This window comes from Salvelinus alpinus, chromosome 14 (genome assembly GCF_045679555.1).
Source record: "Salvelinus alpinus chromosome 14, SLU_Salpinus.1, whole genome shotgun sequence".
Lineage (NCBI taxonomy): Eukaryota > Metazoa > Chordata > Actinopteri > Salmoniformes > Salmonidae > Salvelinus > Salvelinus alpinus.
In genome coordinates, this window is record NC_092099.1 from 36,461,338 (window position 1) to 36,484,164 (window position 22,827).

At 42.4% G+C, this 22,827-nt stretch overlaps 1 protein-coding gene across 1 annotated transcript in view; it reads right to left on the reverse strand.

Annotated features, from left to right (window-relative positions):
* LOC139538878 (integrin alpha-4-like) overlaps positions 1 to 20,825 on the reverse strand; it is a 41,247-nt gene extending 20,422 nt beyond the window's left edge. The window contains exons 1-15 of the mRNA XM_071341399.1: positions 20,385 to 20,825; positions 19,920 to 20,035; positions 19,478 to 19,572; positions 17,597 to 17,726; positions 17,193 to 17,260; positions 16,835 to 16,964; positions 15,746 to 15,831; positions 14,339 to 14,401; positions 12,437 to 12,574; positions 5,808 to 5,916; positions 4,987 to 5,081; positions 4,065 to 4,155; positions 2,923 to 2,968; positions 2,345 to 2,499; positions 1,190 to 1,344 (exon numbers count right to left, since the gene is read on the reverse strand). Of these exons, the coding sequence (XP_071197500.1) occupies positions 1,190 to 1,344; positions 2,345 to 2,499; positions 2,923 to 2,968; positions 4,065 to 4,155; positions 4,987 to 5,081; positions 5,808 to 5,916; positions 12,437 to 12,574; positions 14,339 to 14,401; positions 15,746 to 15,831; positions 16,835 to 16,964; positions 17,193 to 17,260; positions 17,597 to 17,726; positions 19,478 to 19,572; positions 19,920 to 20,035; positions 20,385 to 20,560 (1,653 nt within the window). The 5' untranslated portion in view covers positions 20,561 to 20,825. The remainder of the gene's footprint in view (positions 1 to 1,189; positions 1,345 to 2,344; positions 2,500 to 2,922; positions 2,969 to 4,064; positions 4,156 to 4,986; positions 5,082 to 5,807; positions 5,917 to 12,436; positions 12,575 to 14,338; positions 14,402 to 15,745; positions 15,832 to 16,834; positions 16,965 to 17,192; positions 17,261 to 17,596; positions 17,727 to 19,477; positions 19,573 to 19,919; positions 20,036 to 20,384) is intronic.
* Positions 20,826 to 22,827: the final 2,002 nt, after the last annotated feature.

A 22,827-nucleotide genomic window follows, 5' to 3' on the forward strand; every position in this document is an offset into this window, starting at 1 on the left:
TGCCACCCCCATGCTTCACGGTTGGGATGGTGTTCTTCAGCTTGCAAACATCCCCTTTTTCCTCCAAACATAACGATGGTCATTATGGCCAAACAGTTCTATTTTTGTTTCATCAGACCAGAGGACATTTCTCCAGAAAGTACGATCTTTGTCCCCATGTGCAGTTGCAGACCATAGTCTGGCTTTTTTATGGCGGTTTTGGGGCAGTGGCTTCTTCCTTGCTGAGCGGCCTTTCAGGTTATGTCAATATAAGACTTGTTTTACTGTGGATATAGATACTTTTGTACCTGTTTCCTTCAGCATCTTCACAAGGTCCATTGCTGTTGTTCTGGGATTGATTTGCACTTTTCGCACCAAAGTACGTTCATCTCTAGGAGACAGAACGCGTCTCCTTCCTGAGTGGTATGACGGCTGCGTGGTCCCATGGTGTTTATACTTGAGTTCTATTGTTTGTACAGATGAATGTGGTACCCATACATGATGCAGCCACCACCATGCTTGAAAATATGGAGAGTTGTACCTACTGATGTGTGTGTTGGATTTGCCACAAATAAAACACTTTGTATTCAGGACAGAATGCATGTTTAGGTTAGTATTTTGGTGTAACTAAAATGTTGTCGATCCATCCTCAGTAGTCTCTTATCACAGCCATTAAACTGCATAATTGTTTTATAAACCCCATTGGCCTCATGGTGAAATCCCTGGTTTTCCTTAGTTTTCTTTCACTCCGGCAACTCAGTTTAGAAGGAGGTCTGTATCTTTGTAGTGACTGTGTGTATTGATACACCATACAAAGTGTAATTAATAACTGCACCATAATCAAGGGGATATTCAATGTATTTTTTACCAATCTACCAATCGGTGTACTTTGATATGAGGCATTGGAAAACTTCCCTGGTCTTTGTGGTTGAATCTGTGCTTGAAATTCACTACGTGATTGCGGGACCTTACAGAGATAGGGTAGTCATTCAAAATTCATGTTAACCACTTGTATTGCACTCAGAGCGAGTCCATGCAACTTTTTTTGTGATTTGTTAAGCAAATGTTAACTCCTGAATTTATATAGGAAGTCCAATTGAGGTCTGAAGACCTCTTTCCTAAGGAAGACCTGGAAACACCTATCAGTGGTTACAGCTGTTGACCTCTTGACCCCTAACCTTTGAATTCTAAACCCTGACCTCTGACTCACCCTCATGAAGGCCTGGTGGGTGACGCAGGTCAGCTGGTCGTGTCTGGCCTTGACTTGCCCTGTCGTAACGTTGGATGTCCCGTTGCCGTGGAAATGGAAGCGGGAGGGGAAAGACTCCTTGTGGTGTGTGTCGGCTGTCAGGTTATACTGCAGTTCTATGGGAGGGAGGGAGGAATTAAGGGAGAGAGGGAGGGAGAGAGGGAGGGAGGAAGGTAACAGTATTTAGTTTCAGAGAGTACCCAGAGTTCGTATAAACCAGGGCCACAGAAATACATAGACCTAGAACCAACCTCACCCCAGCATCAACCTTGGCCCCAGCCTCTACCCCAGTCCCAGACTCAACCCCAGCCCCAGTCCCAGACTCAACCCCAGTCCCAGACTCAACCCCAGCCCCAGTCCCAGACTCAACCCCCAGCCCCAGACTCAACCCCAGCCCCAGACTCAACCCCAGCCCCAGACTCAACCCCAGCCCCAGCCCCAGACTCAACCCCGGTCCCAGTCCCAGACTCAACCCCAACCCCAGTCCCAGACTCAACCCCCAGCCCCAGCCCCAGTCCCAGACTCAACCCCAGCCCCAGTCCCAGACTCAACCCCAGCCCCAGACTCAACCCTAGCCCCAGTCCCAGCCCCACCCCCAGTGTATCTATCAGGACAGGGCTGTGCCAGAGTCTTCTTGCTGTAACGGACACTTTCACCAAAGGAATGCTCTGCATTCTTTTCAGGTTGGGTTAACATACTGGACCAACTGCCCCAGGCCTCAGGGACTAGTGATAATATGGAGAGACTGACAGAGATAAGGAAACAGAAAAGGGTTGTCTCGTACACAACAGTGTTTTCTGTCAACCAGTCCAGGGCAGAGGTTTTCAGCACTATTTCCTAAGAGACACAGGAGACTAGACATTGTACATTATACCATTTTACACATACAAACTAGTCGCATAATTATGCTCGCAGTACTATAGCACGGTTGCGAAATTAGTTTTTGGTCACTATTAAGTACACACACTAGAACCAAAACTGGCGTTTGTTTGTTAGTGCCACTGCTGTGTATATAACCTTCACTAATGTAACGATTAACACAGCGCAAATAGACCGGTTGGTTTCGCAATGCAGGGCTAAGAGGGAGCCAGGGGCACAGAGAGAGGGTCTGCTCACCTATGAGTCCGTTGTAGCGTCGAGCGCGGACCCTAAAGCAGACTGTCACGTTGATGCAGACAGCAGGAAGACCGTTGTCAGAACACAGAGCTACAGAGCGGTTCACACTGACAGGCAGGGGCATGGAGGCCTCAACCACTACCACCGGACGAGTCCTGTTGGAGGGCAACAACAACATATCAACATAAATAACAACAATAACAACACAAACACAGTAACCAAATCAAATTTTATTGGTCACATACAGATGGTATTGCAGATGGTATTGCGGGTGTAGCGAAATGCACCTGGACATCTACAATATGGTGGCTCTTTGGGCCAGGAGGACAAAAAAGATTCAAAACATACCAAAACGTAACAAAGAAGGCCTAAAATATGGTAGAAATATGGACCAGAACAGGTGCGAATTAGGTCAAAATCAATACATCTAAACCAGTTAAAGTAAAAAGTTCACCCCTATGAGTGAAAGTTGACCCTTTAACCTACATCTACGTGACATGTAACAATGCAGGAATTCCTGCTAATAGGTCAGTTATCTTGTGGATGTGTTTGACATTTCTCCATGATCATGGTCTTACCTCAGAACCACAGCGGAGTCCGAGAGGAAGGCCCCTACCGCAACGTCTGTGGGTTACAGATGAAGATATCTTGAACACAACATTTCCTCCATACTCTATTTGTAAACCTGTCCTTCCTGCTGTACCCACAAGACTCTCTAGACTTTTTAAAGCCCTAAGACAGTTTGTTCATCAAGTTAGAAGAGCTGGAGACATCAGTCTCATTTGTCATTCATTCAGTCATTTATTTATTCAGTCCACATCAGCCTGCAAATGTATGTACCCTGTTGAATACAGTAGTTACTAAGCATGCCAATCACTTTAAAAGGCTTTTCATAGGTAGGATATCTCAGTATAATCTGTACCAGTGCAATATTAAACTGGAAATCTTGTTTGGGGCATTTGCTATGTTTATTTGGCCGATTAATGCAACTCTGATCCCAGAACAGTGTACTGTAACAATGATCAGTATGTGCTCCCTAATACTAATCCAAACATCTCAACTCAACATCTCAACAGACTTTTTCAACAATTCCTGTTCTATCTTAACAAGATATCAACTGTACTCAGCTGACGTGATTTGTTTTTAGACAAGTATGTAATTCTTGCCCTTATGAATAAATCTATAGAAACTACTAACACATATAACACCAAATAATTTAAAAGAACGTTGGAGACAGACAGTACACAGTACTTTAACAATGTACTAGTTGAGAGGATGGCCAAACTAAAGAGTTGACTAACAGATAAGTCTAAGACACTCTGTCAGTGAGTCTACAGGATATCCTGTTTAGTTTACTGAGTGAGACTTGTGGAAGATGAGAACATGAGAAGCAGCAAGGGAGTAGGAAACTATGTGACCACCTAGTGATAGAAATTCCCACTGCCCAGTTTTCCCTGGGTAGCAACACACATTTATGCACGCCCGCATGCATACACGCACACATATTTCCCCATCCCCTGTCCTCAGTTCTGTTTCCACCACTGCCATATTTTGTGTTTTGACGACCTTACTAATTTAAGACACAGTGTGTGTGGCATCATAGCGGGACATTACAGTGTGTTCTGTTCTAGTCAGCAGTAGAGAAACAGAGACAGACTCCATCATTGTACTGGAGGGAAGCACTCTACACAACAGTGACAGTCAGGAAAGGGAGCACTACCTTGGTAACCGTTTCCGTCAACATCGATGCCTCCGGAAACAGACTGGCCGAACATCTTTAACTCATTACCCAGAAGAGACCCGGTGATCCTCTGATGAAACAAGAACAGCTTGATTAGTCATACAGCTAACAATCCTCTGTACTGTACACACTTTATACACTACTGTTCACATAAGCACATGGATTTTGTGTTGTAGTTATGTGGTAGTAGAGTAGTGGCCTGAGGGCACACACTTAATGTGTGGTGAAATATGTTGTGAAAGGCAATGTAATGTTTTTTTAATTGAATATAACTGCCTTGATTTTTCTGGACCCCAGGAAGCATAGCTGCTCTCCCCCCTAATACAAGGAGCTTTGAGATGCAAGCAATGTAATCTCTCTATATTTGGATACACAGTAACTGCATTTTCTCCAAGGGGTTGTACTCCACATTGACAGAAATCTATTTACATACAGTATACAGTATAAATTGAGTTATCTTCATGGTATGTCTCACATGCTCAGACAGAGAAAAGAAGGGGACCAAACAGTTTTAGTAAATTGCAGCAATTCAGAGTCAGGAACTCTCTTCTGACTGTCTGGGAGCACACAGAAAAAAACAAAGGAACATTTGTCACAGCAGGATGAGGGAGAGCATTGGTCAGGGGGAGGAAGACCCTGACCCCCCTTTTTCTGTCACTCCCTCCTTCCTTCCTTCCCTCCCTCTCTTCTTTCCCTTCTTTCTTTCCTCCCTTTAATCTCCTGGCCCTAATAATTACTTGGAGAAGGGAGAACCTGACCCCCTCCTTCCCTCCCTTCAATCCCTGACAGCCCTACGCCCTCCCTTCCTAATTTTTCCTTCCTTCTTCCCTCCAAGTAATCTCCTGTTCCTGAAGCCTGCAGACAAACAGCAGCTGTGACATAGCCGTAGATGTGTACATACTTGAGAGTAGGTCTGAGAGATCCCTGTCTTCCTCCCATTGTAGATATATATAGCCCCACGCAGCTCTTCCTCCTGCGGAGCCCCCACCGCCACATCTGGAACATATTTACAGTCAGTCAGTCAGGGGTTAACTTAGGATGCATCTCAAATGGAACCCTATTCCCTAGTAGTGCACTATATATGCTTTTTTGGTCGCACACATGACTTAACTTACAGGTTTACAAGAACATAATGCATAATGAACTAAATAACACCAGGCAGACCCCCACCACTCCTCTCAGACTGGCTGCACATGCTCTAACCTATGGCTAGTCTACACTGAGACCTGCCACACTCTCTCTGTGTGTGTGTGTGTGTGTGTGTGTGTGTGTGTGTGTGTGTGTGTGTGTGTGTGTGTGTGTGTGTGTGTGTGTGTGTGTGTGTGTGTGTGTGTGTGTGTGTGTGTGTGTGTGTGTGTGTGTGTGTGTGTGTGTGTGTGTGTGTGTGTGTGTGTGTGTGTGTGTGTGTGTGTGTTAAGGACCTAGGATGGTGTAAGTGGCAGTTGGAAGTACATTAAGGCCCTCTGATCAGCTTTGGGGATGTAGTTAGCTGGTTGGTGAGTGGTGATGCTCAGTGTGGAGCGTGGCTGTTATATGATGTATGTCACTTACTCTAGTCTAGTTCCTCCTGAAAAAGATTGCTAATGTGTTTAACTAAAATGTGGGGAGATTTGCTTGCGCAACAATAAGCACCCAATAATTAGAACAGCACCTACTCAGAATATCACATCATTAACATATAAATTGTTATGCATCTTTGCTAAAATAATGATTAAAACTCACCAGGAAAGCCATCGTCATCAATATCGCCCAGATCGGTTATGGTCTCCCCAAATCTTGCAGCATACGATTTACTTCCAGCCAACTGAAACTCTGCTTCCTTCATATTAGCCTGAAAAATAAATGTATTCACAGTTTTAAGATTCATTCTCTCCTCTTCCCAGAGTAATTGCTTGTAGAAGAAAAAATAAGTAATTTGCTGATGTAGATATACAGTGAGGGAAAAAAGTATTTGATCCCCTGCTGATTTTGTACGTTTGCCCACTGACAAAGAAATAATCAGTCTATCATTTTAATGGTAGGTTTATTTGAACAGTGAGAGACAGAATAACAACAAAAAAATCCAGAAAAACGCATGTCAAAAATATTTTAAATTGATTTGCATTTTAATGAGGGAAATAAGTATTTGACCCCCTCTCAATCAGAAAGATTTCTGGCTCCCAGGTGTCTTTTATACAGGTAACGAGCTGAGATCAGGAGCACACTCTTAAAGGGAGTGCTCCTAATCTCAGCTTGTTACCTGTATAAAAGACACCTGTCCACAGAAGCAATCAATCAATCAGATTCCAAACTCTCCACCATGGCCAAGACCAAAGAGCTCTCCAAGGATGTCAGGGACAAGATTGTAGACCTACACAAGGCTGGAATGGGCTACAAGACCATCGCCAAGCAGCTTGGTGAGAAGGTGACAACAGTTGGTGCGATTATTCGCAAATGTCAGAAACACAAAAGAACTGTCAATCTCCCTCGGCCTGGGGCTCCATGCAAGATCTCACCTCGTGGAGTTGCAGTTATTTAGTCACTAGGTTGGTAATGAAGTTAGTCATGTCATTCAGAGTTGCCTAGTCCTTAGTGGAACACTGTAAATGTAGCAGGTATACTCTGGTTTAGTGTTCCGTAATACAAACTCATCAGTCATAGAAACAGCCCTCAAGTCCTGCTATCATTATGCTGGGTTGTTTTAGATCATCTGCCAGTGCAATATAGTATCTCCAGCCTCTTCCTGAATAGGAAATTACCATGAAAGGAAAATATATTTACTTCATGACCATATGCATTTCTATAGAAGTATCTGATTGTTCTGAAAGCTGCATAGGTAGTCTAGATGTTACTAGCCAATTATAAGAGCAACTTAATGTAAAGTGATACCATCATTGGTATTGAAAGGTGTTTGTTATAACAGTGCACACCACCAGTATTCTATGAGATGCTTAACTATGAGATGCTTAACTAACTACAGAGTTAAGTTGTGATGGTAAGAGTATGTGTGATATGTGATGTGAGGAAGTGCCTGTTGGTATGGTTCTGTTTTAACAAGTATCTGAGATGGCCAAGCTGTTCATGAGGGTGTACTTTGAATATCACACATACTTGTTTATGGAGACACAACACACTATAGAGCAGCCTCCAATTAGCCCCAGTTAGCACAGTGTCACAAAGTTAGCACAAGTTTACAGGCCGAAGCCTTCATTTGTTGACATTCAATCTATTAATAAACAGAATTTAAGGCAATTTTCAGGGACAGTGTTCCATATAACAGCCATGCACAGTTTAAAGTAAACATTTCAATAGGTAATGGGCCATCAAATTACTTTAGAACCAATGCAATTTGCAAAACATAATAACTGCACACTAATGTTTTCATGATAGGGTTGAAAGAAAGGTTGTCTCGCTCTCAATTAATTTTACCTAAATTAATCGCATCCGCTCTTGTCACCTCCTTCTCAAGCCACATTGGAGGAGAAAATCCAAGGTCCCTCCCCTCTGACCTTCTCCTCCAATGAATTTTGAGAAGGCAAGAAGAGGAATCAGGGAAATCAAAGTTGTCTGTTATGTACTGTATATTTTTATGTGAAAGGTGTTGTGTTGATTATGAAACTTTTAAGTATCATGCCTTTCTTAATTTCCTTTGAGGGCATACAAACAATCAAACAGTTGGACACGCCCAATCATTGAAGGGTTTTCTTTATTTTTACTATTTTCTACATTGTAGAATAATAGTGAAGACATCAAAACTATGAAATAACACATATGGAATCATGTAGTAACCAAAAGTGTTAAACAAATCAAAATATATTTTATATTTGAGATTCTTCAAAGTAGCCTCCCTTTGCCTTGATGACAGCTTTGCACACTATTGGCATTCTCTCAACCTGCTTCACCTGGAATGCTTTTCCAACAGTCTTGAAGGAGTTCCCACATATGCAGAGCACTTGTTGGCTGCTTTTCCTTCACTCTGCGGTCCAACTCATCCCAAACCATCTCAAGTGGGTTGAGGTCGGGTGATTGTGAAGGCCAGGTCATCTGATGCAGCACTCCATCACTCTCCTTCTTGGTCAAATAGCGCTTACACAGTCTGGAGGTGTGTTTTGAATCATTGTCCGGTTGAAAAACAAATGATAGTCCCACTAAGCGCAAACCAGATGGGATGGCGTATTGCTGCAGAATTCTGTGGTAACCATGCTGGTTAAGTGTGCTCTGACTTCTAAATAAATCACTGACAGTATCACCAGCAAAGCACCCCCACACCATCACACCTCCTCCTCCATGCTTCATGGTGGGAACCACACATGCGGAAATCATCCGTTCACCTACTCTGCGTCTCACAAACACACCCCGGTTGGAACCAAAAATCTCAAATTTGGACTCATCAGACCAAAGGACAGATTTCCACCAGTCTAATGTCCATTTCTCGTGTTTCTTAACCCAAGCCAGTCTCTTCTTATTATTGGTGTCCTTTAGTAGGGGTTTCTTTGCAGCAATTCGACCATGGAGGCCTGATTCACACAGTCTCCTCTGAACAGTTGATGTTGAGATGTGTCTGTTACTTCAACTCTGTGAAGCATTTATTTGGGCTGCAATTTCTGAGGCTGAACTTCTCCTCTGCAGCAGAGGTAACTTGATGGTTTTTGCGACTGCACTTGAAGAAACTTTCAAAGTTCTTGACATTTTCCAGATTGACTGACTTTCATATCTTCAAATAATGATGAACTGTCGTTTCTTTTGTCTTATTTGAGCTGCTCTTGCCGTAATATGGACTTGGTCTTTTACCAAATACGGCTGTCTTCTGTATACCACCCCTACCTTTTCACAACACAACTGATTGGCTCACACGCATTAAGAAGGAAAGAAAAGAAACTGGAAACCATATACCCTGAGGCTGCATTTATTGTAGCTGGGGATTTTAACAAAGCTAATCTGAGAACAAGGCTTCCTAAATTCTATCAGCATATCGAATGTGCGACACGAATTGGTAGCTTTCTGGACCCCTGCTACTCTAACTTCCACGATGCATACAAAGCCCTCCCCCACCCTCCCTTCGGCAAATCTGACCGCAACTCCATTTTGTTGCTCCCAGCCTATAGACAGAAACTAAAATAGGAAACGCCCGTGCTCAGGTATATCCAACGCTGCTCTGACCAATCGGATTCCACGCTTCAAGATTGCTTCGATCACATGGACTGGGATATGTTCCGGGTAGCCTCAGAAAACAACATTGACGTATACGCTGACTCTGTGAGCGAGTTTATTAGCAAGTGCATTGGTGATGATGTACACACTGTGAATATTAAAACCTTCCCTAACCAGAAATCGTGGATTGATGGCAGCATTCGAACAAAACTGAAAGCGCGAACCACCACTTTTAATCATGGCAAGGCGACTGGAAACATGACAGAATACAAACAGTGTAGCTAGTCCCTCTGCAAGGCAATCAAACAAGCAATGCGTCAGTATAGGGGTGGCAGGTAGCCTAGTGGTTAGCGCGTTGGACTAATAACCGAAAGGTTGCAACATCGAATCCCCGAGCTGACAAGGTAAAAAAATATTTTGTTCTGCCGCTGAACAAGGCAGTTAACCCACTGTTCCAAGGCAGTTAACCCACAGCTTCTATCTCAAGGCCATCAGACTGTTAAACAGCCATCACTAACATAGAGTGGCTGCTGCCAACATACAGACTAAAATCTCTGGCCATAAATGTAATAAATGGATTTAATAAAGGTATCACTAGTCACTTTAAATAACTCCACTTTAATGTCCACTTTAATAATGTCTACATTACTCATCTCATATGTATATACTGTATTCTATACCATCTACTGTATCTTGCCTATGCCGCACGGCCATCGCTCATCCATATATTTTTATGTACATATTGTTATTCATCCCTTTACATTTGTGTGTAAAAGGTAGTCGTTGTGAATTTGTTAGATTACTGCACTGTCGGAACTAGAAGCACAAGCATTTCGCTACACTCGCATTCATTGAAAATAAGTATTTGTTCTTAACTGACTTGCCTAGTTAAATAAATAAAAACAAGAGACAAAGTAGAGTTGCAATTCAACAGCTCAAACACGAGACGTATGTGGCAGGGTCTACAGTCAATCATGGATTACAAAAAGTAAACCCGCCACGGACATCAACGTCTTGCTTCCAGACAAATTAAACAACTTCTTTGCTCGCTTAGAGGACAATACAGTGCCACTGATACGGCCCTCTACCAAAGCCTGTAGGCACTCCTTCACCGTGGCCAACGTGAGTAAAACATTTAAACGTGTTAACCCTCGCAAGGCTGCTGACCCAGACGGCATCCCCAGCCGCCTCCTCAGAGCTTGCGCAGACCAGCTGGCTGGTGTGTTTACGGACATATTCAATCAATCCCTATCCCAGTCTGATGTGCCCACATGCTTCAAGATGGTCACCATTGTTGCTGTTCCCAAGAAAGCTAAGGTAACTGAACAATATGACTATCGCCCCGTAGCACTCACTTCTGTCATCATGAAGTGCTTTGAGAGACTAGTCAAGGATCATATCACCTCCACCCTACCTGATACCCTAGACCCAGTCCAATTTGCTTACCACACCAATAGGTCCACAGACGACGCAATCGCCATCACACTGCCCTATCCCATCTGGACAAGAGGAATAACTATGCAAGGAGGCTGTTCATGACTACAGCTCAGCATTTAACACCATAGTACCCTCCAAACTCGTCATCAAGCTTGAGACCCTGGGTCTCGACCACGCCCTGTGCAACTGGGTCCTGGACTTTCTGACGGGCCGCCCCCAGGTGGTAAGGATAGGATATAACATCTTCACCCCGCTGATCCTCAACACTGGGGCCCCACAAGGGTGCGATCTCAGCCCTCTCCTGTTCACCCATGACTGCGTGGCCATGCACGCCTCCAACTCAATCATCAAGTTTGCAGACGACACTACAGTAGTAGGCTTCATTACCAACAACGACGAGACGGCCTACAGGGAGGAGGTGAGGGCCCTCGGAGTGTGGTGTCAGGAATATAACCTCTCACTCAATGTCAACAAAACAAAGGATATGATCGTGGACTTCAGGAAACAGCAAAAGGAGCATCCCCCCATCCACATCGACGGGACAGTAGTGGAGAAGGTGGAAAGTTTTAAGTTCCTCGGCGTACACATCATGGACAAACTGAAATGGTCCACCCAGCGTGGTGAAGAAGGCACAACAGCGCCTCTTCAACCTCAGGGGGCTGAAGAAATTTGGCTTGTCACCTAAAACACTCACAAACTTTTACAGATGCACAATCGAGAGCATCCTGTCGGGCTTTATCACCGCTTGGTACGGCAACTGCTCTGCCCACAACTGCAAGGCTCTCCAGAGGGTAGTGCGGTCTGCACAACGCATCACCGGGGGCAAACTACCTGCCCTCCAGGACACCTACACCACCCGATGTCACAGGAAGGCCAAAAAGATCATCAAGGACAACAACCACCCGAGCCACTGCCTGTTCACCCCGCTATCATAAAGAAGGCCAGGTCAGTACAGGTGCATCAAAGCTGGGACCGAGAGACTGAAAAACAGCTTCTATCTCAAGGCCATCAGACTGTTAAACAGCCATCACTAACATAGAGTGGCTGCTGCCAACATACAGACTAAAATCTCTGGCCATAAATGTAATAAATGGATTTAATAAAGGTATCACTAGTCACTTTAAATAACGCCACTTTAATGTCCACTTTAATAATGTCTACATTACTCATCTCATATGTATATACTGTATTCTATACCATCTACTGTATCTTGCCTATGCCGCACGGCCATCGCTCATCCATATATTTTTATGTACATATTGTTATTCATCCCTTTACATTTGTGTGTAAAAGGTAGTCGTTGTGAATTTGTTAGATTACTGCACTGTCGGAACTAGAAGCACAAGCATTTTGCTACACTCGCATTAACATCTGCTAACCATGTGTATGTGACCAATAAAAACGTGATTTGATTTGAAATTACACAAATACAATTTTAAAAAGGTACACCTGTTAATTGAAATGCATTCCAGGTGATTACCTCATGAAACTGGTTGAGATAATGCCAAGAGTGTGCAAAGCTGTCATCAAGGCAAAGGGTGGCTACTTTGAAGAATCTCAAATATAAAATATAAAATATATTTGTTTTTTGGTTTTTTTGGTTACTACATGATTCCATATGTGTTATTTCATAGTTATTTAATAGTTTTGATGTCTTCACTATTATTCTAGATTGTAAAAAATAGTAAAAATAAAGAAAAACCCTGGAATGAGTAGGTGTGTTCAAACGTTTGACTGGTATTGAATTGAAGGAAAAACGAATCGGGAAAGATCCCAGTACTTACAGCTCCTTGGTTGATGTAGACATGGACTCGTCCCTCCTCTCTCATGGTGCTGTACATGGGAGCTCCTACCAGTAGATCAGACAGGCCATCTCCATTCAGGTCCACGGCACACACACTGGCACCAAAATACGAGCCCAGCTACAGTATAGGAAAGCAAGTTTTATGTCTATATAGTCAATCACATCAACCAAATGTATTTTTAAAGCCATTTTAGACATCAGAAGTTGCCACAAAGTGTTTTTGCAGTGAGGAGGTATGATCTAGTTCTGTGTCAAAATCAAGACATTAAGAACTGAGACATTAAAGACTGGTTTCCCAGACACAGATTAAACCTGGTCCTAGACTAAAGAGCATGTCCAATGGAGATTGGTCCCGCGTTGGTAGAGCAAGGTGCTTACACTGCCAGGGTTCCCACGGGGGACCAGTACGAGGGAAAATATATGTACTCACTAATGTAAGTCGCTCTGGATAAAAGAGGTTAACCTCTTGACGCTTTAAAAAAAAATAACGTTCCCAATGTAAACGGACTATTTCTCAGGTCCAGATCGTAGAATATGCATATAATTTACAGATTAGGATAGAAAACACTCAAAAGTTTCCAAAACTGTCAAAATATTGTCTGTGAGTATAACAAAACTCATTCTGCAGGCGAAAATCTAACCCGTAAGTGATTTTTTATTTTTTTTATCTGTGTTTCCTGGCCCGTCTTTCTTCCATTTAAAGGGGTATCAACCAGATTCCTTTTCCAATGGCTTCCTCAGGTTGTGACCAGGCTTTAGTTTCAGGCTTTTATTTTGGAAAATGAGCGAAATTCTTCAAAACTAGTCAGGTGTCCTCTGATTAGTTCCTGCGCGCGAGAGTGTAGCTCTCCATTTTCTTTTTCTCTCTTATTGAATAGGTTACGGTCCAGTTTAAATATTATCGATTATGTTTGTTAAAAACAACCTGAGGATTGATTATAAAAACCATTTTACATGTTTCTACGACCATTACGGATACTTTTTGGAATTTTCGTCGAACGGAACGAGGCTTTGGTTTTCTGAACATAACGTGCAACCCAAATGGCGTTTTTTTGTTATAAAAGTAATATTTATCGAACAAAAAGAACATTTGTTGTGTAACTGGGAGTCTCGTGAGTGCAAACATCCGAAGATTATCAAAGGTAAGTGATTAATTTTATTGCTTTTCTGACTTTCGTGACAAAGCTAACCAAGCTAATATAAGGCTAACTGTTCTAGCATTGATTGATACACTCACAAAAGCTTAGATTGCTTTCGCTGCAAAGCATATTTTCAAAATCTGACACGATAGGTGGATTAACAACAAACTAAGCTGTGTTCTGGTATATTTCACTTGTGATTGCATGATTATAAATATTTTTAGTAATATTTTTGAATCTGATACGTTTGGGAATTTTCTGCCTTTCAGGACCGGAACGAGGCTGTAGTTTTCTGAACATAACGCGCAACCCAAATGGCGTTTTTTTGTTATAAAAGTAATATTTATCGAACAAAAATAACATTTATTGTGTAACTGGGAGTCTCGTGAGTGCAAACATCCGAAGATTATCAAAGGTAAGTGATTCATTTTATTGTTTTTCTGACTTTCGTAACTATGCTAATTTGGGGCTAGCTGTTCTAGCATTGATTGATACACTCACAAAAGCTTAGATTGCTTTCGCTGCAAAACATATTTTCAAAATTTGACACGATAGTTGGAACAACAAGCTAAGCTGTGTTTTGGTATATTTCACTTGTGATTGCATGATTATAAATATTTTTTTGTAATATTTTGCCCCCTGCAATTCAGCGGTTGTTTAGGAAAATGATCCCGTAAAAGGGATCCGTAGCGCAGAGAAGTTAATGACTAAAATGTGAAAGATATATGGCTACTAATTTTCACCTTGCTTCCCTTGACTTCACCGATGATCTTCAGCATGTTTTCTTCAGCTCTGAATAGGTAGGCCTGGAGAAGAGGAGAAACAAGACCTGGTCACATCAGGACCTAAAGCCAACTAAGGATGAGTACACAATGCATACACTACTTAGATTGTATCACAATACCCACACAGACATCATCTGCTTTCTACTGATGAAATATATTTAATCTATCATATTTAACACTCCTGTGGGGGATGCATTTGGTAAGGCCATTAAAAACTGGCAACTTGTACAGTAAAATAAACATGTAAATAACATTTCCTTCATAAAATGTGCACTGAATTGCCACATGACATAATGATTCCCCACTTCCTCTTTCTGCAGATAGATACATTAGTTTAGCAGACATACCAACTTATACATATAGCAGAAGCAGAGGTAACTACAGTATATGTCATCAATCTATCACTCATACAGTTACTTGCCCACATAGTATCTACCTGTCACGACTATCACTGAAGGTGGCTCCCCTTCCCGTTCGGGTGGCGCTCGGCAGTCGTCGTCACCGGTCTACTAGCTGCCACCGATCCCTTTTTTCCCTTTTCGTTTAGTTTGGTCTAATTGGTTTCACCTGTTCCTTGTTTGGGGTTTTGGGTGGGGTATTTAAGTTCAGTTGGCCCGCCTGTGTTTGTGTGGGCTTGTTTGCTGTTTTTGGTACAGGAGTGTCCTTTCATTTATTTTCCGATGATCAGCGTTGTACTATTTGGAGTGTTTTACGCCTGTGTTCGGCGTCACCCGCTTTCGCTGTGATTGTTTCCGGAATAAATGTTTTTTTTCCGAATCCTCTGCTCTCTGCGCCTGACTCCACACCTATCACTCTTCGAAGCCTGACACTACCTTGATTGAATGCAGTGACTGTATGTCACTCTGGAAAAGGAGCTTCTGCTAAATTACTTAAATGGAAATATATTTACAACCAAATACTTTCAGCTATTTCAGAATAAAGGCCTTCTGCTTAAGTGCCATCAATCAACAGAGGGCCAATCATCACAAGATCTTACTGTAGTAATGGACAGACCAGAGCAGCTAACACATGTTATGTGTCCCCCACATGTCACCCCCATAGGGCTCTGGTCAAAAGTAGTACACTATAGGGAATAGGGTGTCATGGTCTTTTTCAGCAGCACATATTTCATACATTTCACCAGCAGAAGGAGGAATGCCCGATGCATCATATATTTTGCATCAGCGTGGATGGTGATTTAAACACACATACTGCATTGTACTTACCGCTTTACTACCCCCTGCTTGTCAGTTCATACGAAACGAGCCGATACATGTGCAAGTGTTGGTACTGTGCTTTCTATCTACAGGCAGGTGATGGAGTGATGGGGGTAAAAGGAAAAACAGGAATTAAATTAACTCTTACTTTACCAGTCTGCCTGTGCTGGGGTGCACCTCCAACGATCTCTGTGGAGTCAGGGTGAAGGAAGTGGCCGGCGCCAACCGAGTAGCCTGGTGATGGAAACCCTACAACGTTAAAACTGCTTTGGGATCGGTGTCCCATCCACGGGACGTTTGAGCTAACGTAGGCTAATACGATTAGTATGAGGTTGTAAGTAACAAGAACATTTCCCAGGACATAGACATATCTGATATTGGCAGAAAGCTTAAATTCTTGTTAATCTAACTGCACTGTCCAATTTACTGTAGCTATTAGAACTTTTTTTTGTATTCTATTTTACCAGTTTATTGTGTTATATTCTCCTATATTCCTTTCACATTTCCACAAACTTCAAAGTGTTTCCTTTCAAATAGTATCAAGAATATGCATATCCTTGCTTCAGGGCCTGAGCTACAGGCAGTTAGATTTGGGTATGTCATTTTAGGCAAAAATGTTTTAAAAAATGGGCGTATCCTTTTATTAATACAATGTCTGTACAACGTTAGTAAAACCTTAATACAACCTTGGTACAACCTTTAGTATAACCAACAACACAGGTAGAACCAGATGGTACTGGTTGAGATAAGAGCAACAAGCCACACTGTGACTGGCTTGATGAGAGAGAACAACATTCCTTTGATAAGAGCTTCAAAAAAGGGTTACATGACAGGTCTTTTCCATGCATAAAAGTATGTTCGAAAAATACGATTTTTGCCGGCACTAGTTCGGTTAAAAACACTGATATGGATCCCCTTGACAGAGAGACAACATCCTTATTTGCAGTAACTACAATTGAGCACATACTGAGCAATAGCTTGTGTGTGTGTGTGTGCTTATGTGTGTGTGTATGCACCTGACAATCAGCTTCCTGTTCACACACACAAAGCGTGTTCTCTCAACACACAAAGACACAGAAAAAGCATGCTTCCTCTTCAAATTCCATGACGTTACACTTCACTAACTCACAGAAAAACAAATGAGACGTGTGACAACAAGACAAGTTCTTCTGATTGTCTCCAACCATGTTATTATTAATGTACCTAATGTGCCATATGTTGTATTACATATATGTACCCAGATAACTGCCATAGAGGACAGTGCTGTCATCATCCACATAGGCAGACAGGACCATACTGGAGGTGTTGTAGACCAGAACAGACCCAGTCCAGTACGATGTCCCAGGGGCTCCCATTATTATCAAGTCCTGAAGAAAAACAACACAAAACATACATTATAGAATGGCAGTTTGTGATGTATGTTTGGGATTTACTGTATGTTTGGGATTTTCTGTACGTGCTTGTAAGTTTGTGACTTGTATTTCCAGCACAGGCTGTATTTCCAGCACAGGCTGTATTACCAGCACAGGCTGTATTACCAGCACAGGCTTCACATAAACTATGGGTCTAAAAGAAATATCTAGATGAATGAATACCTCATTCAGAAAGTTGGATATTCCTGCTTGGCATGATCCGTAGTCTTCACCAAACTTCCGTTGATGATCTGGAAAGAGACACATGTAATTTCATTCAACCTCTCAGTGCAGATTAATTACAGGAGTGGCCTTGGTCATGATGAGAAAAAAACCATATGGATGTTTGTCCTGGGTTATTGACTGATTGATGTGTTGTGTATAGGCCACACTGGTAGGCCTACAGGTGATGGGTTAGGTTACTTTTCTGTGAGTATCTAGCTAGTCTCTGAAAAATAAAAACATGCAGACTGCATACTCCCAATCATCTGAGAAGAAGCAATGTTTCAGCACTATGGAGTTATCTAGACAAGTCTCACAACAAGAAAAAGGTAGTTTTACAGGTACTAAACAGAAAGACGTTGTACCTTTATAGCATGGGATAAGTGGTTGAGACTGTTTGAGGTCAGCTTCGTATCTGTAGCAGACACCATGAGGCAGCTTGTTCTGATTGTCTTTCCTGGAATAGAACACGTTCTTCCAACGATGCCCACATGCCTGTGGAACGAGAAGCAGCACAGATGTTTTGGATGAAATGCAACTGTTTGAGCAACAATGGAATAAGCTACACACAAAACATGTCAACTTGATGGTTCTTCTAACAAGTGACATAATGCAAGCCCTGTACAGCAGCTATACTACATGACTGAAAGTATGTGGACACCTGCTCGTCGATCATATCATTCCAAAATCATGGGCATTAATATGGAGTTGCCCCCCATATGGAGTAAACCCCCCCCCCCCCCCCCCCCCCCCACACCACCTTGGTGCTATTATAGCCTCCAATCTTCTAGGAAGGCTGTCCACTAGATGTTGGAACATTGCTGGACTTGCTTCCATTCAGCCACAAGAACATTAGTGAGGTTGGGCACTGATGTTGGGCAAACTATTTCTGTATGGACCTCCCTTTGTGCACAGGGGCATTGTCATGCTGAAACAGGAAAGGGCCTTCCCCAAACTGTTGCCACAAAGTTGGAATCACAGAATCGTCTAGACTGTCATTGTATGCTGTAGCGTTAAGATTTCCCTTCACTGGAACTAATGGGCCTAGCTCGAACCATGAAAAACAGCCCCAGACCATTATTCACCAAACTTTACAATTGCCACTATGCATTCGGGCAGGTAGCGTTCTCCTGACATCCGCCAAACCCAGATTCGTCTGTCGGACTGCCAGATGGTGAAGCGTGATTCATCACTCCAGAGAGCGTGTTTCCACTGCTCCAGAGTCCAATGACAGCGAGCTTTACACCACTCCAGCCGACGCTTGGCATTGTGCGTGGTGATCTTTGGCTTCCGTGTGGCTGCCTGGCCATGGAAACCCATTTCATGAAGCTCCCGACAAACAGTTCTTGTGCTGACGTTGCTTCCAGATGCAGTTAGGATTTCGGTAGTGAGCGCTTTCTACGCTCTACGCATTTCAGCACTCAGCAGTCCCGCTCTGTAAGCTTGTGTGGCCTACCACTTCGCGGCTGAGCCGTTGTTGCTCCTAGACGTTTCCACTTCACAATAACAGCACTTACAGTTGACCAGGGCAGCTCTAGCAGAGCAGAAATTTGAGGAACTGACTTGTTGGAAATGTTGCATCCTATGACGGTGCCACATTGAAAGTCACTGAGCTCTTCAGTAAGGCCATTCTACTGCCAATGTTTGTCTATGGAGATTGCATGGCTGTGTGAACTATTTTTAATAAAACTGTCAGCAACGGAGGTGGCTGAAATAGCAGAATCCACTCATTTGAAGGGTGTCCACATACTTTTGAATATATATAGTGTAGTTTCCAAAATAACGGTCACCAACAATAGACTATAGGGCTAAACAAAACATGTACATGTTGTGGGTCTTCTAACTAGTGACATAGGTCTGATAGGGTTGCAAATGATGCTAGCCTTGTTTCTTATTTAAACTAAATTCACCAGATGTTGCCCATCTCATCATTTGATTTAGGTCTCAGAATGGGCACAAAGACTGTGTATCACTGTACTGTTACATATCAATACATGGCCATCACTGGACTATTGAGAATGGGTTGTAACATGTGTGTACCCCTACTGGGACTAATTGACATACCAATACATGGCCATCACTGGACTATTGAGAATGGGTTGTAACATGTGTGTACCCCTACTGGGACTAATTGACATACCAATACATGGCCATCACTGTAATGTGATAGCTGTGATATTTGTGATAGCTGCTGCTGTAAAAAGGGCTTTATAAATCTATTTGATTGATTGAGTCACTTAACATACCAATACATGGCCATCACTAGGCTGTCTAGACAGGCTGACTCCGAGCCACTGGTTGTCACTCTCAGAGAAGCAAGTCTTCCCACAACTGTCCACACCTGTAGTACACACACACACACACACACACACACACACACACACACACACACACACACACACACACACACACACACACACACACACACACACACCACATGTAGAGAAAGAGAGAGAGTGAGAACAAGAGCAAGATATGAGAAGTTGCCATAACCAGTAATATTGCCTTATAAACCCTTCGATTAAAACATGAAGAAAAGTATTATGTTTTCTTATAATCCAATGTCAGTGAACGAATACCCCAAACCACCTTGGTCAAATAAACAGAACCACTTCATTTTTAACATGGAGGTTCGACATTCTTTCTTTGTAAAATTGAGTGGATATGCAATACATCAATAATACAAACCCGTTGATATTTGCTGACATTCTCTATTGCCTGAGAAGTTGCACTTATAAATTGCTCCTGGTTTTATAAGGGATGGATCGAATGTTGAATTCGCAACTGGAGCTCCGACTAATAACCTATAACAGACAATTATGGAAATCATCATCAGCCAACCATTCACTAACATTATAGTTTTACACACATCAATATCCCAACTGTGTGATTTTAAAAAAGATATACATTTCACACTCAAAAAGTTGTCAAACGGCAACTGGGCAGCCTAAATGGGCAGTTACTGGTCAAAGTTCATTGTGTTCATAGACTCCCTAATTAAAATGTATCACACCGTTTCAATTTGAAGAACCCCGAAAGGATCCCCAAGGAAACGTTTATTCTTAGAGTATAATACATGTGTGTAGCCTATTCAGTTAGTGTTTTATGACTAACGTTTTAAAAATAAGCCTACAAAATGTTGTAATCGCTTACCATGTGTGTTGCTTGTTCTTATGTAACAATACAGAATAGCCAAATAAAGATCCATTTGGGCCATTGAAACTAACCGGATGGTCTACATCCAAATTGTAACAGTCAGTGAGACTACAGCACCAAGCGAGAAGAAAGCTCCAACAGAAATAAAGATTCACCGGCTTCTTTCGCTCCATTTGAAACAATAATAAAACACCAACTTTTCCAACACGAAGAGACTTCAATTGATGGCAGAGGGAAACAAAAGAAAGGTCAAACTTTTCGATGATTAAAAGTCAGGATAACAGCGAAAAGTTGTACATAACGATAACAACTTTAGAATGGCAGTTGAATAGAGACTGAACACTCAACTATTGTTGCGAGCTGCCTGAGTCCGTAGGTCTGCTCGTGCTCATGGCTAAATTCCGTCACGTGAAAGTTCTCAGCTTTGAACCTCTGGTGGGCGGCGGGCACATGCTGCTCCCCAAACTCACAGCGCTGAACCCTCCTACCTACACAGTCAAACTAAGAGAAAGATGTGTTCCCTGGAATTAACAGTACAGTGAAACGTTTCAGGAAAGGCTTGAATCAAATCCACACTTGACAGTTAACTGCAAAAATAAAGGAAACAGCAATATAGTGACTTAATAGGGCGTTGGATCACCTCGAGCCACTAGAACAGCTTCAATGAGCCTTGGCATACATTCTACAAATGTCTGGAACCACAATTCTTCCACAAGAAATTCCATAATTTGGTGTTTTGTTGATGGTAATGGAAAACTCTGTCTCAGGCACTGCTCCAAAATCTCCCATACGTGTTCAATTGGGTTGAGACCTGGTGACTGACTGATGCAGGCGCGCACACACCCATTCACACTCAATCACACACACACACACACACACACACACACACACACACACACACACACACACACACACACACACACACACACACACACACACACACACACACACACACACACACACACACACACACACACAAACATATAAACCCCACCTTTACTCCTTTGAGACTCCTCTTTCAAAGTCACTGAGATCTCTTCTTCTAGCCATGGTAGCAAAAATAATGGGCAACTGGGATTTTTTATACATGACCCTAAGCAGGAACCACACCTGTGTGGAAGCACCTGCCTTCAATATACTGTACTTTGTACCCCTCATTTACTAACCTGTTTTCTTTATTTTGTCAGGTACATGTAGATGCTGCTGAAATTGATTGTTGGCTATATATGGCTGGGCTACTATATATTTCTGATGCTGTCATTTTGTGCCAGAATAATGTTCAAGTCTAATTTGCTTTTTGTAATAGGTGAGGAAATAGAAAAAGTAACACATACAAAACATAGACTTTATCTTTCTGACAAAGTTGATTGTATATAGCCAAGTTAACTTGACTTATTGTGTATTTATTCCTTATGTTATTATTTTTCTATTATTTATCTATATTTTCTCTCTGCATTGTTGTGCATGGCCGTAAGTAAGCATTTCACTGTTAGTCTACACCTGTTGTTTACGAAGATTGTGACAAATACAATTTGATTTGATTTCATAAAGTTCATTAAGAAGGAATGGAATTAGGCTATTGATATTTTATTTAAAAAAACTAATTAATATGGACCATGATTGAGTGTCAGGAAACAGGGAATGTTATCCTACGGGGTGAGACCGTCTGGAATGTCTGTCTACGATATTTTCCCATATTGGTCCGTCCGGAACATGATGTGAATTTAGCGTCTGTCAGGATTTTTTTTCTTCTGTGTCCATTAATTTCTATACATCATTATTTGCAGTAACTACAATTGAGCTAATATTGAGCAACAGTGTGTGTGTGTGTGTGTGTGTGTGTGTTTTCTTTGTGCGCTAATAATCTCCTGCAACCAACCAGGTATTATTCCCACGGTGTAGGCCTAAATGAACCATGCGGAGCCAGTGCTGGTCTTACCAGTGCTCTGCTGGGACAATTGCCTGCTCAGTTATATTAGGTGGAGGATAGAGGGAGGGTTTGTCCACTTGGCTGAACGGTGGTGGTTAAAACCTGTGTTTCGTGAGAGAGACCACACACAAGTTGACACAACAATACAAATATTTGGTGTTGTGCTCTTTGGCTTATAATGTGGTGTTTTCCCAACAGAAGTAAGGGAAAGAGCAAATCAAGTAAAGAGAAGAAAAGAGAAAGGAAAGAGAGAGGAAAAGAAGGAAGGAGGTAGCAGGTCTAAGTGTAATGGAACTTGATTCATGTCTTATTGCCAAACCCTCAGAGGTCGATGGCCGCGCAAGGACAGACATTAGGGTCTAAATAAAACCCAGTGTGCTTGTGCTGGAGACTTCATGTTCCACCCAGTGTTGTGTTCAGACCACCTAAAGCGAGACCGAGTTAAGACTGGAGCAAATCGAGTCAGAGTCAAGACCAAGACTGGAGGGGGGGCGAGGGCTGAGAGTCTGA